The sequence below is a fragment of the Athene cunicularia genome (assembly GCF_003259725.1).
Source record: "Athene cunicularia isolate RWA chromosome 13 unlocalized genomic scaffold, athCun1 chr13_part1, whole genome shotgun sequence".
In the NCBI taxonomy this organism is placed as follows: Eukaryota; Metazoa; Chordata; class Aves; order Strigiformes; family Strigidae; genus Athene; species Athene cunicularia.
Genome location: NW_020799117.1, coordinates 11,899,246 through 11,915,054, shown reverse-complemented (window position 1 = coordinate 11,915,054; position 15,809 = coordinate 11,899,246). Strand labels below are relative to the sequence as shown.

Genomic DNA, 15,809 nt, shown 5'->3' with positions numbered 1-15,809 from the left:
TGGCCCAGGACTGGGCAGCATCGCAATCTGTCTGCTCTTGGGCCTTGCTGGCCCTGGACAAACCCGAAGAGCAGCAAAAAACTGCACAAGGGAGGAGGCGGTTTTGTTTAAGAAGGGCTTGGTTTTGGGATGGCCTGCAGAGCTGCCATTCCGGCACTTTGGGAGGAAAAACTGGCTCTGTAGCAATACCAGGTTTGCAGGGAAAGCCAACAGCTCAGGACACATCAGGGCTCAGGCTTGCACCTTGACCCGCGGGGGTGCACCCTGCTCGCCGGGGGGTCCACACCACTTCTCCTGGTTGTCCCCTGCCCCAAGCTCTGTATTTCTGATCCTGAGGGTGAGGGTGCAGGCGCCCCCAGCACATGGCCACATTAAAGGCAGGGAGAGCATTAAGGAGCCTGTGGTTAGACCCCCCTTTCCTGCAATTGTACCCAGGGCCTCTTCCACCCCGAGTAAATACACAGACCAGCTGAGCGGACGGGTGGGGACACCCCCATCCCACCCCTCATCCCAGAGCCCCTCTCTCCCCCTGGGTGCTGTGGCTGCAGCAGGACAATCCAATCCTCCCTGCTCTGCCCCTGTGGGGCAGTGGTGACAGACACCAAATGCTTCAGGGCCCACGTAGCTTTAGACCCTGGGAGAACCCAAGGATCAACACACAAACAGGGTTCGAAAAGAAAATGAAACAAAGAGCATAAAATGATCTGCGAGACTCCAATTCACTCTCAGGGGTACAGAGGGTGCCGCTGCCACGTACAGCACCGAGAATCATATAGAGCTGCAATATAGAGAGATCTTTCTATGTATATATTTATAGGTATGTATATATTTATAGTGCACTGCATTTAAAAGAGCCGGGCCTGCTTCTTCAGCTCGTTCCTCTTCCACAGGGCCAGGCGGTCGAACTCGGCGATGGTCATGCCGAAGATCTGGTAGAACTCTTCCTGGGAGAGGTGGCGCTGGGGAGAGACGGGATGCTGGTGCAGGGCTGGGGACCACAGCCACCATCCAGGGCCAACGGCCACCAACATGGGCTGTACGGCTGCGGTGGGGTGTGAGGGCACGGGAGGGGGTCCGAGGGCATCCACTGCCCCTCTGGGTGCAATGGGGTGCTACAACCCCCAGCAGTGCTCACTCAGGAGACGGGGAGCACCTGACTCCCTCCTGCCCCTGCCAAACGCACTCATGCCATAGGCATGGGAACAACTCCGCCTCGCCAGCAGAGTAGCAGGACCACTGTGACAGTGTGCTGGCACATGTGTGCTCCTGGGGAGCCGTTGGAGATGCTCCTCACACATCCATGAGCCCTCACAGCTTCACACTGCCTGCTGGGGCTAAGGGGACTCCCTGAGGGATTGGGTCCCTCTGAGCCCTGAGGAGATTGTCCCTGGTGGAAAAGGCTCTCCTCACCTCTAACCGAGTCCTGTCCACATCTTTGGGCAGCTGATTCCTCCCCCTCGTCTTCACCAGGAGCAGCTCGTAGGGGTATATCTGCACAGGGACAGAAGACCATGGGGTAGCTCCAGAGCCAGAAGAGGACAGTTGGGATGCACCTGGGAATGAAGCCATGGGGGCCACCAGGGAAAAGCCTCCTCCTGCTGCATTCAGTAGGGTTTGGGTGGCACAGCTACCTCCAGAGCTTGGGTGGAACAAAGCAGAGGGGGGACTTGCTCTTAGGGTGACCCTAATCCACCTTGAATCACCTTGGTGGCTCTGGAAGAGCCTGCTCACTGTGCAAAACCAGGAGTGACCGAGGGATGAGTGTGAGTAGGGAACCAGCAGCACAACCACCCTTCTCTGTTCCTCACCCAGGAGACACTTTTGCTTGGCCAAGTAGTTGGGACCCTGGCAGGAGGGAAAGGACTCTGGTCCGAGCCCCACAGTCCTGGGATGGGGCTGTCAGGTGGGGATGGAGGGGGATGAAAGTAGGGCATTGCAGGCAAAGGGCAAAGCTTCCTCCTGAAGGGCCTGGGGACACATGGACACATCTCTGGGACTCCCTGGGGGTGGTACTTGCACCTCCAGCTGGCAGCCACTCCTTGGAGCCAGAGCATCTTACCTTGTACTCTGGGGAAAGAGAAAAGACAAGAGACACATGAGCCACGCTGACCCCTCCACTGCCAAGATCCTCCCCCCAGGGCTGTGGGGACCCTTGCCTGTCTTCCCCCTTCTCCCTCCAGTCTGGACCTCATTTTCCAGAGCTGACTGCAGCAGGGTAGGCAGCCCCATGGCATCTAGCTCCACGTCTACAGGGTCCCCTGCCCATGCTGCTCCCCAGCCCTGCAGTGCCTTACCTCGCATTCCCCAGTTGACGGCGTTCGTGCTGTCGTAGTGGAAAAGCTCGGCACTGGGAGGCTGTGAGTGGGATACAGGGAGGTAGAAGTAAGAGGGGGTCCTCTCCAGTTGCTCAGCACGGCACCTCCCATGTTCCCAGGGGGGAAGGCACCCACCCACCCCAAAGCAGGACCTGTTCCCCACACCTGGCAGTGGGGAAACTGAGGCACGAGGCGGTGAAGTGACAAGCCCAGGGCACACGGAGGCAGGACCTCGTCTCCCAACCCCCAGCAATCGCTGCCCCAGGATATAAAGCAAAGCTCTCCTTCTGGGAAGCAACACCAGTGTCCCTCTGAAGCATGCCCTTCCAGATGCTCAGGGCAGGCACCTCTGTCCTGGACAGGGCACTTTGGTCTCCAGTAAGGGTCATTTTGGATTGGCACAGACCAGCAGTGACAGCAGGGGTGCTGATAAGGAGGAGCAGGACACCCCAATCATGAAAAGGGAGCACTGGGGGCTTTGAGGAGCCTGGGGAGAATGATGAAGGATGCAGAGATGCCTGGCAGCAGCAGGATGCAGGCAGGAAGCACGCACTTACCCTGTGCAGCCCGTTCCTCCTGTAGGCAGGAAGGGAGGCCGACTTAGAAATGAGGGGATCTGCAAAGAAGCCACCAAGGTGCATAAGGAAGAATGCAGGGATAAGCTGCACACGCCGGGAAAGCAATCACTGGGCCACCCTATCCCTGTGCTCCCACAACACTACCCAGCTCCACATTCACCCAGCTCTGTCTCCTTCCAGCTCCAACTCATTTCTAGCCTGGCTTCCTCCCATGCTGATATTCCTCTCCCCAAAGTCCTTCTCCCATGGCAGCTCTCCTGCCTCACCCTTCAGCACAACACAATCTCAGTTTCTCTGCCTCGTCCTCTCCCAGCGCTGCCACCAGCTCTGCCCCAGTTCAGCAATACCCTGGCTCAGCCTTTCAAGGGCTCCTCCTTCTCTCCCCTTCTTCCCTCCCTGGTCCCAGCATCTCCTCCAGATCAGGCTCTGGACTCCACAGCCACAGGGGACCAGACACAGTGGGCTGCAGGCTCATACACTCACCACTGTCGGCCAGGTAGTGTGTCCGGGGAGCTGCAAGGAGAGCAGAGCCAGGCGTCAGGGAGGACCGAGTGCCCCACGCCATGCAGAGCTGCCTGTCTGCTGGCCCCATGGACCCTCCTCGGGGCTCCCTGAGCACCTCTGAACAGCCCCAGCTCCATCAGGGCAGATGTGCCATGAGGAAGGAGAGCAAGGAGTGGGCAGGGGCATCTGTGCTGCCAGGCTCCCCAGTGCCCCCCAATCCCCCTGCAGCCCCAAGGGGAGAGGAGCTGGATGTGTTGGGTGAGAGCAGCACAAGCAAGGAAGGCAACCCTGGGGCCAGTGAGCAGGTCTAGGGTGCCAGGAGATCCCAGATGTGCCACTAATGAGGAGGTACACACGCAGCGAGCTCAAACACGTCAGAGCAAACCCAGCATGGCCCTGCTGTGAGATTCCCAAGGGACCCTTCACCCACCCCAGGAGGCACTTCACCAGGGTGCCCCAACAGGCTGCAAACATCCACTGGGGCCGGGTGATGCCCCATCCTAGCCCGGGCACAGGGAACAGATAGAGGCCTCCAGAGAGGAAAAGAGCCTCCCAAGTCCAACTCTGATGCCCAGCACCTCTCTCACTACTCCTTCCCAGCCCCCTATTCTTCCTTCTCCACCCCAGCAAACTTCCCACAAGGGCTGGGGCTGTGCTGCTGGACAGGGTCATCCTTACAGCCGTTGAGGGAGCCCTCGTAGCCAGCCGTGTGCAGGGCTTCTCTGCTGCTGGTCGAGCTGCGAGGGGGTGTCCAGGGGTCTGCGTAGGAGTTGGACCGAGCCTTCATCTCCTCTCTCAGGATCAGCCTGCCAATGCCGCTCTGGATCTGGGCAGGGGGGTACAGCTGCTTTGCACCCCTCCTTTCCCTGCCCAGCCCTCCCTGACTGCGGGTACATCGTGGTGGGGCACATCACCTCCTGGCATGGGCTCAGCATCTCCCATCTGCTCCCCCATCCCTGCGGATTGGGGTGGGGTGCCTCGGCAAGGGGGTGTGCTCCCACTCTTTCAGACCCCATATTGGTGGTGGCCAAGGAGGGAGAGATGGCAGAGGGCAGCAGGGGCAGTGGTGTCCCTTTCTTGGGTGGCAGAGTTGGTCTGTGCCTCCCTCTCAAAGCCCACTGCCCAGGGACAGCTTGCTGTGCGCTCTCCCCTGCCAGGCTGCGGGCAGGGAGATCACTCACCTTGTGCATGCCCCGGTCATACCCATCCTCCTCACCTCCCGACGAGAACCTCCGGGCCCGGGGGGCTGCAAGGAGACATGTGGAAGGGTCAGATGGGGATGAAGGTGGAGGCAGGTGAGTCCCAAGGGCTGGTAGGATTCTGGGGTCACTTTGGCAGGTATCTTGGCCCAAGCCCACATTTAGGTCCAGACTCAACTCAGGGTAGGGTTCCCACCCAGGGAATGCCTGGGTTTGGGGGCAGGAATGGACTTCTCTTTCCACCAGCCCAATGCGGGGCTGTTACCTTTGGGGGAGCTTTGGAAGGACCAGTACTCTGACTCGGAGTGGTAATATGGGTCCGGGGAGTAGGCAGGGCTGTACTTGGATGACTGTGCGATATCTTCGCTGGTTTTGCTTTTTGTGGCTGCAGGGAGGTTGTCTGCAAGAGGAGCAGGCAGAGCTGTAATGAGGACCCTGAATCCCGCTGGCAGTACTTGCAAAAATCCACCCTGGGATGAAGGCAAATCCTCTTCCCTCCCCTCTCCCCAGTGGCCATGAGCAATTTATGTCTGGGACAGCATGGAGCAGAGCTGGGAATAATCCATTTTCAAACTGCTGACAGCTCCTGGAGACAAGGGTGCAGACACAGACGGTGGGGAAGTGACAAGCAGAGGGGCTGTCACTGATGTGACTGGGAAGGGACCTGAACAGCTCATAGCCCACAGCACCACAACAAACTCTGGCTCCTGCATAGTGCTCACCCCAGCGCCAGTACCACCAGTGCCACCAACCTCCCCGTGCCCCTGTGCCCCAGGCTGTCCCATCACCTGAGGGCTACAACCACGCAGGCAGGAGGGGATGGAGGAAGGTTCAGTCCCGGCGGGGAAAGGGCTCTCAGTGGGTTACTGCCAGGGGAAGGTGGCAGTGGGCTGTGGAGCAGGAGGGAGCAGTGGGGTGACCCCAGCATCTCTGGCTCTGGCAGGGGCCCCACACAGAGCTCTGTTCAGGTTGGAGATTGAGCCTTAGCAGAAACATGTGAGAAACCCAAGGGTGAGCCCTGCTTCTTTTTCCCAGAGGCTGTAAGACTTGCACGGGAAGAAGCACAAAGGACAGGCTGTGGCAGAGCCATCGCACCACCTCAAGCAGGCGCAGGGGACTCTGCCAATAGCAGCTACTTACAGCAGTAGGTACAGCCAGCAGCGCAGCAGTGGAAGTTGGGCAGGTGGGAAGGGAGAGCCCAGGGAGAGAGAGGACACAGTTAATGCTCGGGGGGAGCTGTTGTCCCTCTATGCGCAGACGCAAGCAGGGACAGTGCAAGCCAGCCCTGCTGAGAGACACCAAACACCCCTGTGTCTTCTACCCATCCCTCAGCACCCCCCAGGCCTTGAGCATCCATCCAGGATGAGCTGTGATTTTTCTCCAGAGCTCCACATAAAACTGCAAATTTACCTTCTTCATCCCTTTCCCAAGGCTGATCTGGCTTCTGGCACCAGTAAGCAACAACCACCCTCATCCCCTCTGCCACCCCTCCATGACCTCGCTCCCCCTTCCACAGCTACCCCTGGTGCCGGTGCCACTCACAGCCTTTGCCTTTTTCTTGCACTGAACCCTCCACTCTGCTGCCCAGAGGGGAAGAGGAGGATCAGCCCACCAAGGCCCAGCACCCCAGCATCTTGCCTTGACGCCTGGTCCCATTTCCCCCCCTGCCCCTAGTCGCGACTCAGCCAGACCAAGCCCAGTGCTTGGTACCCTGCCCTGCTTCCCCTGCAGGGCCGAGCCTGGTGCGCAGTGGGCAGACCATACCGTGTCGCTTATAGATGGGGGGTTTCCGGTAGATGTTGCTCTCGCCGGCAGCTGGTAGAAGAAGAAAGAAAAAAAGAAAAGGAAGAAAGAAGGAAAGAGGGAAGGAAGGGGAGGTCAGCGTGGGCGTGCTGAAAGTGGACAGGACAGAGGTCCTGCAGGAGATGCTACCCCCACGCCACATTTCCATCACACAACCGCCTCCAAGTCTACGCATCCCACGGGAGCGCAGCACCAGGCCGGGGCCAGGCGGGCTCTGGGTGGGCAGCAGGAGCGGGGCCACAGGGCTGCCCTCAGGCAGTGGTGTGCACAGAGGACATGCAGTGAGCACCCCAGTGTCAGCATGCACTGTGGGGCAGTGGGTGCTGCCAGCCCCGGGAGGGAGGGCACAGCCAGGAACCACCAGTCACCCCTGCCAGCCGGCAGCAATGCACCATGGCTCACACTGGTGTGGTTTCTCAGGGGTGCCAGTGCCTGGAAGAACCGCCTGCGGGCTATCTGGGGTGAAACAACATCAGCCAAAGCCTCTTTCCATAGCAGAGAAAGTAAAGAGCGAGCTGGGAGGGAAAGCAAACTGGCACCGGGCACTGAGAGCTACAGCCCCCGTGCAGGGGCCAGGCAGCAGAGCGGGCAGTACAGGGAGGGGGCCATCCATAAACCACTGACCGTCAGCGGGAGGGCAGGGGAGGGCAGGCAGCAGGGCTGAACCCTGGCAGGGATGGGATGGGAGCAAGGGACCATGGTGGGGAGCCTCTGAGTGTCCTCATGGCCCTGTTCCAGGGCATCAGCTATACATTGTGGAGGGTTTCACACTCTGGAGGAGGACCAAGGGCAATGGGAGATGCCTACAGCTGAGCAGGGTGGTCTGGGGTTCTAGCCCCCCCTGCATGGGTTAAGGATGGATGGGCAGCTCTGCCTGCTTCCCTCCCCACTCTCCCTTTCTGCCCACTCAGTCCCCGTCCCCATGGGCTCTGCGTGGCCGGGAGCGGGTGGTGGCCCTTACCTGGTGGCCCCCTGCAATCCCTGCAGAAGGGGAGCAGGCATCTGGCAAGCCCAGAAGACTCTGGGGGGAGGGAGCAGCGGGCCCTATGGGGAGTATAAAATAGTCATCTGTAGAGGATGGGTATGGAAAGGCCTCTGGCAGACACGCTTTGGCTCATGATCCTGAGGGAGAGGCAGGGGAGGGGACAGGCTCTCTACAGAGGACTTGTCTGTGTAGGGAGTGGAGGAAGGTCAGGGAAGAGGGAGAAGAGGGACATTGCAAGGATCAAGCAGACTCTGGGCAGCTCTGGGATGTCCAGGTGGTGATAGAGAGGGAGGAGGGTTCAAGCTGCAGGTCCTGTTTATGGATGGCCTCTACCAGGGGTAGATCCTGCTGCCAGCTGGCTCAAGGCAGGCGGCGGAGCTACGCATGCGACACAGTGGGGACGGCACATGCGGGCATGCCACAGACACGGCGCTTCCCCAGGGACCGGGGTGCTCCAGAGCCTACCTGGGATGTGGAAATGCTTGGGCGCTTGGTATGAGGTTGGAGTGGAGGACCTCACATCTAACTGGCTATAGTAGGGGGAGCTGCGCCCGCTCTCGGTGCCTATGCAGTGCCGAGCAGAAGCAGCCGTAAGTACCGAGAGAGAGAATAAGAGGCAGAAGAAAACGGGTGTTAAAGGCAGTGGTGTTAGAAGAGCGGGGGGCAATCCATGTGGAGGGGGTGACAGGGATGTGCACCATGCCATGGTCCAGGATGGGACGTGATAGAGCAGGGGGAGATTTCCTGCATCTCCAGAGGAAGGCAGGATGCAGAGGAAACCCTGTGTGCAGGTGCTGTTACAGGGCATCAGGCTGCCCCACCGCTGGTGAGAGTAAAGCCGAGCGTGCTGCAGAGGCAAACGGTGATGGGCACTTGGCAGGGCAGCGCAGGGGTAGCTCGGGGAATGTGGGACCTCCGGACCTACTGACCGGATTTTCCCAGTTGTTTCTCCCTGGCTCCGAAGGAGAGACATGGCACAGACACACTCTGCCTACACCCCCACAACATGCTCCAGGGCATGCACACATGTGTAAGGACCTCCCTTAGAGCACTGGTGGGCACAATTACTCTTGTGCACACCCCTTCCAAAGCTACCAAGCTGAGGGGTCTTTACTGGACATGGGAGTCACCTCCCTCCCCATCTCAAATTCCATGAACCCCAGCTCAGGTCTGAGCCAGAACAAAGGCCCCTCAGCCTCTCCTCACTGCTCACAAGACAAGAGTCAGGGGAACCAGAGGATGCACACAGCAGAGTTGGTCACAGCTTCACGGCTCCTGTTGCTGTCAGCCCCCCATAGATACCCCCAAGCCTTCTTGCCTGCTTGCCAGAGGAAGGACCACTGAGGTCCCCTAGAATAAACTCGACTTCGGGGTCTGAGCTTAGCCCAGCTTGGTGTTGCAGCTGAAATCCTCACCTGAGCGGTAGAAATGGTGGGGGGACCTCGGGATGGTGGGTGACATGCCCTGGCGGCTGTAAGTGGGGGAGTCAATGTAGCCAGGGCTGGAGGCTCGTCTCTGCCGTGTGTCAAAGCTCTCGTAGATGTCCTGGGGATGGGGAAAGGCATGGAGAGAAGCAGGGTTAGAGGTGGCGGGATGAGGGACAAGGCGGGTCAGTGCTTTGGGAGCCCTGTGGGGAGGTGTCCCATGGTCCCCATGCTTGTGGCAGCCTGGGAGGGTGCATGCTCTGCAGTGTGACATGTGGGGCAGCATGTGTGTCCTCCATGGCTGAAGGGGGTCCCCAGGCTGCTCTGCCTCCCCACTGCCAAAGTGCAGGCAGTGAACTCCAGTGTTTGGGACCAGGTGACAGTGTCTGGCCAGAGACTTTCACCCCCTTGCCTGCAGATCGTCCCCTTCCCCTGTGCTTGTTCCCAGTTACTGGCATCCCCCTCCACAGGGCAGAAGCTGCACTCTGGGTCCACTCTGCCAGGGAGGGCCTGCATGCTGCTCTCCCCAGGGCCCAAAGAACAGGATGCTCCTGGACAGGATCCCTCCCCATCTCCCTCCACCTCCGGTCAGCACCCAGGCAGGGGGACATTCAGCAGAGCCCCAACAGTCCCTAGGCAGAGGGATCCCTTGCAGTAGCAGCAGGTGACAGACGCCCCAGTGCCCGCCAGAGGCATTACCTGCGAGTATGGGGAGAGGGTTCCCAGGGACTGGAGGCAGCAGGAGGGAGAGAGAGAAAGACAGCACACAGTTAAGGGGAGCAGTGACAGACTGAGGACACAGTGGCCTGTTCTCCCCATGTTACAGCCTCATCACAGGTGCCAAGCAGCGAGCGTGGCTGGTGGCACAGCAGAGCTGAACCACAGCAGGCCGCCGGGCAGGGAGCCCTTGGCCAGAAGGGGAGCTGGCGTGAGGATGACACCTCCGGAATCAGCAGCTGCACCCTTTCTCAGAGACCTTGATGGAGTGGCTGCAAGGGGGAAGGCAGCTGCTGGCCTCATGGTGCTCCACAGTGGGCCATGCCCATGCTGCCCACACCATCAGCGGGGTAACTGGAGGAAACCAGCCTTGTGACAAGCCCTGGGACTGGAAATGTAGGAGAAGCTGCTGCTGGCCACTGCCAAGTCCTCTTCCAGAACCACCTCAGGTGCCCCATCTCTGTGTGAGCTGCTCAGACTCTCTTCTTCCACAGACTTACTGAAATCATCCAGCAGCCTCAGAGTGCCTGGGGGAGCAGGGCAGGGCAGTCCTGTGCCATGTGCTTCTTGGGCATCTTCTCATCACATGCTTGCAAAAATGCACTGACCAAGCCCCCTTGCCCTGGCTGCGGGGCCAGCACCCAACAGGGGCAGTCCCACGGTGCTCCAGAGACACCGTGCTGGGGCTGGGTGGCCAAGAGGATTGCCTGCCAGGTGCTGGGCTTTGGGCTGAGCCTGCTGGCCATCTGTCCCTCCATCCCAGAGGGATGCACATGTGTGCGCTCCTCCTCCCCTGCTGCAGGCTGCAATGGGCAAGCTCCTTGCCACATGACCTCTGAGGGTTATGTCTCCTCCTGCACAGCGCTTGTCTGTCCCTGCACAGTGGGTCTGTGGCACAGTGTGGACAGGGTGCTGCCATCAGCTGATAAGGTCACTGGTTTCCTTCTACTCTACAGCAGCACCACCAAGATTTCTCTTCCAGCCCAAGCCCTCTTCCCAGTGACAGGGAGCCTCCAGGAGCTGTCTTACCCCGACTCCTGCCTCCTTACAGTATTCCCACTGGAGTGAGCAAACCCACATGCAGTTTTATGGGGGCCCAGTTCCCTGCTCAGCCCAGCACTGGGCATATCGAGACTCAGTACCTCCCCATAGCTATATCTCTCCAGTGTCTCATCCGACATGTATCTGTGATAGGGCTCGTAGGAAATGAGGTCAGGACGCTGCACTTCATAGATGGCTTTAATCTTGGGAAGAGCTGCCAGGTCTTTGTAATTAAGGATCTCATTATCCACTTTAGCCTAGGGAGAGGGAAAGACAGAAAAACAGAAAGGAAGAGGAGGAGAGAAGGAAGGAAAGGCTGGAGCACACAGTGTGGAGCCAGCACAGGGCAGACAGAGCCCACTGTCACTCCAGCAGCAGGAAGAGGTAAGAGGAGACACCTGAAAGGCAGCAGCAGGAAGGGGCAGAGGAGCTGGGAGGGTGGGACTGTGCTCCTCTGAGTGCTCCTGGTCTGTGCCGATGGCACTGGCAGCATCGCATGCTGCTGGGGTAAGGGGGCATGGCTTGTCCATGCTGTCCCCAAATGCCGGGCTTGTCCCTGGGGGATACCTCCCACTGCAGAGCGGCACTTCGAACTGCTGATCCCTTCCCTGGGGCCAGATCATCTGTCCTGCCCTGTATGGACAAGGGGCAGAGCTATACTTACGCAGATGACACGGTTCGGGGAGCCGATGCTGGAACCGGGGGGTGAGATGGAGGTTTCTGACGTCCTTCTGTGCTGTGGAGGCAGAAAAGCAGAGGGCAGGTGAGAGCATGGTGAGGAGGGACAGCTGAGCAGACAGTGCTGGGTGCAGCAAGCAAATCGGTTTTGGGGTTCAATTACACTTAAGGTCCAGTTCCTCTGCTCTTTCATCCACCCGCTGCCAGTGCCCATGGCTGTTGCCGGCTGCCCTGCCATTCACCTTTGTGTCCTGGACTCTTGGGGCCAGATCCAGACTCAGGCAAGTGGCCTGGCAAGACCCAGCGGGCAGCTGTCCCCATGGCCAGCCGGGTGCAGAGATGGAGCGGCAACTCAAGGGGTGCAGGGGGCTGGCAAGGGGTCTGCTGTGCCATGGACTGGTGCCAGCCAGGAGGCAGGTCCCTGCTAACAGCCTCAGCCATGGCCACCCACCATCCTCCGGGCAGCAGGGACAGAGCTTACGCCAGCCTCCGGAAGCCACCCTGGGCTTGGACACTGTCACAGCAGTTCACTGCCAGCAGGGACGTGGGGGCAATGTCATCTGGGACGTGCCACCTCTCAGAGATGCCCCTCACCCTGCTTCCTACCTTTAGCTTCTTCTCTGCTCTTGCTGCCTGCTTGCAAATGGGATGCCACACTTCAGAACCTGCAACGCAGCAAAGGGAAAGTGTTTCAGCTCCACGCACAGCTCGTCCCTGCTGCTTGGGATCATCCAGTTCCTCCGGCCATGGGGGAGTCCCATCCTGTCCCTGCCACCTCCAGCGCTGACCTGCAGCCCTCAGTCTCCCAAGGGAGGTGTCATTGCCCTCCCTAGCAGCAGCTGCATTGAGCAACGTGTGTTATACGAGTGCGGCCTTTGCATGTTGGGGGGGGGCAGCTCCTGGGGGGCCCTGCAGGGGCAGGAGGTAGGAACCGGAGTCTCTTGATAGGGAGCAGAGCAGGAGGGAGGCAGTGAGCCCCAAGGATGCAGAGACAGGGGGTCCCCTGCTGGGTCTCACCAGCTTTCCTGGGTGCCTTCTCCCCTACAGCATGGCCACAGGCATGCACCTATTGGGAAGGCTGGACAGTGGGCACTGGGTGTCTGTACTAAGAAACGAAACAGCTCCCAAGCACCCCGATGTAGTGGCCAACACTACTGAACTGTGACAGAAAACCCAGGCATGTTTTTGGCCCAACCAGTGCTCAGCCAGGCAGCTCCTGCTCATTAAACTCAGGGTGACACTAGGACCAGGGCATCCACAGCCCCTCACACACCCTCTGGGCTGGGACCAGCAAAGCCACAGAACTTCACCCAGTTGTGCCCTGGGATGGATGCTGAGCATAACCATCCTGCTGCCCATAACAGGGTCTTTCTGGGATCCCCAGTCCAGCTCTCTTGGTGCACAATTCCCCCTTTTCCACCCATGGTATCATTAGTGACTCAGGGTGACAGGCTAGCACAGGTTACTGAGAGAAAACAAACCCTTCCCCTGCACTGGAAATAGCTCTTAAGGCAGCTCCAGGCAGGTATGAGCTCCTGCTGAAACCAAACCAAACTATCCAGCTGTGCTGAGCAAAAGCCTTATTTCTCTGGTGTTGTTTGCAGCATAACCTGGATAGGGGACTTGAGAGCAGCAGGGAAAGGGTCCTGGAACACCCTCCCCTGGGGCTGGGGAGAGCGGGGCGCCAGGCACCCTGTGCCCATCCCAGCCTCTATTCGCTGGGCACAGGCCAGGGACACATCCAGGTATGCCTGGCAGTGCTCCCCAGCTGTGCAGGGAGACTCAGAGGGAGCTAAAAGCTGCTGCTGAGGAACAAAATCTCCTCCAGCTCAGCAGCAGGGAAGGTTTCATGGAGAGAAATAATTGTTGCATGGCCCTGAAGGAGCTCAGGGTCTGCTGGGCAGTGGAGAAAGGATCTCTGGCATTGCTGCACAGAGACCCTTTCAGCACCAATCGCCGTAAGGACCAGAACCCCAAGTGCCCCACAGCCAGCACACCTCCACACAGCCACGCTGGTCCATGTCCCAACACAGGGCAGGGGAGTCCCTTCTCACTGCAGCGGGGTCCCTACCTGTGAGATACATCTCCTCTCCTTCCGTGAACATCTGGTGGCAGCGGACACATCTGGCACAGGTGGGGTGGTAGTGCTTCCCTCCTGCCTGCAAGGAGCAGAGAAGAGGGGCCCCTGAGCAAGGCAGGACACGGTGACCTACTCGCATCCCTGAGGGTGAACGGCCCTGGCATCACTCGCTGCTGAAGACAACAGCGAAGTGAATGGGGCAAAACTGCCCTGAGTGGCCTCAGAGATTGCCTCAACACACAGAGAAAACCAGAGATCACTTCATTGCTAATGCTTCTGACCTGCTGGACTATGAGTCAGACTGGGAAGCTTCTGCTCTTCTTGAACTGTCCAACACACAGGAAAGCAGAGCCAGGAGGTCCCAAACCCCCAAGGAGGGTAGCCCTACAAACCTCACACCTAATTGTCCTTGCACTTTGAAAATAACTGAGACCCTCTGCAGTAACGATCAGCCAAGCAGCCATGCTTTGCACCAGCTCCTTCTCTCTACAGCTTTGAAGAGAAACAGCAAATTTGGCCCAGAAAGTCACAGCAGGGAAGCAGTAAAGGAAGGAGGGCCTGAAAGATAAACCTCCCAAAACACAGGCTTCCTCTTGCTGTCAGAACCTCCCTGACTACCACTGCCAGCCCCTCACCCTCAAGAAACTTTTCTCCTGTGAAGCCATGCCCAAACTTCAGCACTAGCAACATGCTATTCCCCAGCTCAGCGGGAGCTGGCCTGCTCCCTTTGCTCTTTGACAGGGATAATAGATTTAATTGGTAGCTTGTTTCCACTCAAAAGTGTCTGCTAGCATTTCAATTATAGGCTCGTTTTCTGAGCTGGGACACAGGAGCTGGCTCAGGGCAGGAGGAATCTGGGCTGTGCTGTTAGAGCTTGACCCCAAAGGACATTTTATTCTCATAATAATCCAAAAGAAAAGGAAGGACAATTTAAGGTGGCAGAGGAAAGACGAGGCTCTTGCTGACAAAGAAGGGGGTTATGATAGACAGGGACGGAGCCAGTTTGAAACAGAAAGGATCAACAGGAAAATTTGCTGCGAGGATAACAGAATCTGCCAGTTGACTGCCCTTAAAAATCAACCTGGAATTCTATGTCCTTGGGGTGCATATGGCAGCCAGTGGCTTTTCCCCTCCAGTTTATGCCAAATAGGGGTAGAAGGTTATAGTGCAAGCAGCAGAAATGATTGGGAGAGTTTGGAACCCCTCTTCTTTTTATTGCAGTGCACTCCAATCCAGGGAGGGGACAGCCCTGTATCCCAGGCTCCTCCCTGTGGCAGCTGGGAGCAGCACAAGATACTCCTGGGCTGGCCCCACTGAGCCCACAGCCCAAACATCCACAGTTCACACCCAAAAGCCTGGTAACACGGCAGGAAAGTCACCAGTGGGAGGGCTGCAGAGACAGACATACCATGCATGCAGAGGAGCGGCAAGGAAAGCCCCAGCCCCAGTCCTCCAGGCTCTCCGGTGGGATGGGAGAGGTCCCCATGACAGTCCCAGCAAGCAGCTGCCCTGAGCCTCAGCCCAGCCCCAGCGCCCCATGGCAGGGGCTTGCACTGAACGACAGCCTGAGCAAACACACCAGCTGGTTCCAGGCTACACAGATCCTAAACCAATTTCACCCCTAAAAGCCTTGTCTGGAGCCCCTGCTGCTATTGACATTGTGCCGATGGGCTCATTATGTCTCATGCCCATTGCACCAGGGGGGTGACCCACTGCCTGCCTCAGGACGGCCAGTTCCTCCTGCTCTGCGTGAGCCCCTGTGCACAAAGCCCTGCCTGGGCAGCTGCCTGCCGCAGCACCGTGCCAGCACCCCTCTGCATTAGTCACCCACCAGCCAGTGCTGTGCACCCCTGGAAGGCACACTGCGCTGTATCCGTTGGAGGAGAAGGGAAGAGATGAAAATAACCCAGCTAAATCCCAGCTCCTACACACTCCAGGCCAGTGTGCCTGCAGTTCCCATCGCTTGTATTTCCAGCTGCTTAGACAGTGAACACAGGGGACATGGGGCCCTAGTGACTGATGTGCCGCCTCCCCCAGTCCCTCTCTGAATCTGGGATGGGTTTGGTGCTCTTGGACCTCTTGGACCCTCTTTGTACCCCTAAAAGCTTGGTGTGCTGACAGTAAGGGAAAAAAACCCAACCATATATATATCTTTTCCTATCTGGACGATATGGGCTGCTGTCAGAGTTCAGACCATGACAAAATGGGATGCTTTGCAGATCGGGGTGTGGATGTGGAAGGAGGCTGGCTGTTCCCCCAGCGGTATGTGCCAGCCCAGTGCCAAGTCTTATTTCAACACAGACTTTCTCCAAAAAACACCCAACATCTCAAGACCCACCACTCCTCCTCGAGAAGCAACTCTCAAACCTTTTTCCTTTATAATTAGTTAATGTTACAGCTTGTAAAAGGCTCATAGACACTTCGAGGGAAGAGACCTGCTTGTTATCACTTGGAGTCCCTTAAAGACTCATTAATCATCCCAGCC

General features: G+C 58.3%; 1 protein-coding gene across 10 annotated transcripts in view; it reads right to left on the bottom strand.

Annotated features, from left to right (window-relative positions):
* Positions 1-786: 786 nt before the first annotated feature.
* Positions 787-15,809, bottom strand: part of ABLIM3 (actin binding LIM protein family member 3) — a 55,274-nt gene continuing 40,251 nt past the window's right edge. For 2 of the 10 annotated variants that reach the window (XM_026858179.1, XM_026858180.1), the window contains exons 7-23: positions 13,316-13,403; positions 11,851-11,909; positions 11,231-11,302; positions 10,668-10,823; positions 9,508-9,537; positions 8,800-8,929; positions 7,850-7,948; positions 6,361-6,411; positions 4,862-4,996; positions 4,579-4,643; positions 4,076-4,223; positions 3,377-3,406; positions 2,873-2,931; positions 2,295-2,355; positions 2,060-2,067; positions 1,411-1,491; positions 787-959 (exon numbers count right to left, since the gene is read on the bottom strand). In XM_026858179.1, coding sequence (XP_026713980.1) covers positions 846-959; positions 1,411-1,491; positions 2,060-2,067; positions 2,295-2,355; positions 2,873-2,931; positions 3,377-3,406; positions 4,076-4,223; positions 4,579-4,643; positions 4,862-4,996; positions 6,361-6,411; positions 7,850-7,948; positions 8,800-8,929; positions 9,508-9,537; positions 10,668-10,823; positions 11,231-11,302; positions 11,851-11,909; positions 13,316-13,403 — 1,386 coding nt within the window. In that variant the 3' untranslated portion in view covers positions 787-845. The remainder of the gene's footprint in view (positions 960-1,410; positions 1,492-2,059; positions 2,068-2,294; positions 2,356-2,872; positions 2,932-3,376; positions 3,407-4,075; positions 4,224-4,578; positions 4,644-4,861; positions 4,997-6,360; positions 6,412-7,849; positions 7,949-8,799; positions 8,930-9,507; positions 9,538-10,667; positions 10,824-11,230; positions 11,303-11,850; positions 11,910-13,315; positions 13,404-15,809) is intronic. The other 8 variants (XM_026858181.1, XM_026858182.1, XM_026858183.1 and 5 more) reach the window with 8 other exon arrangements.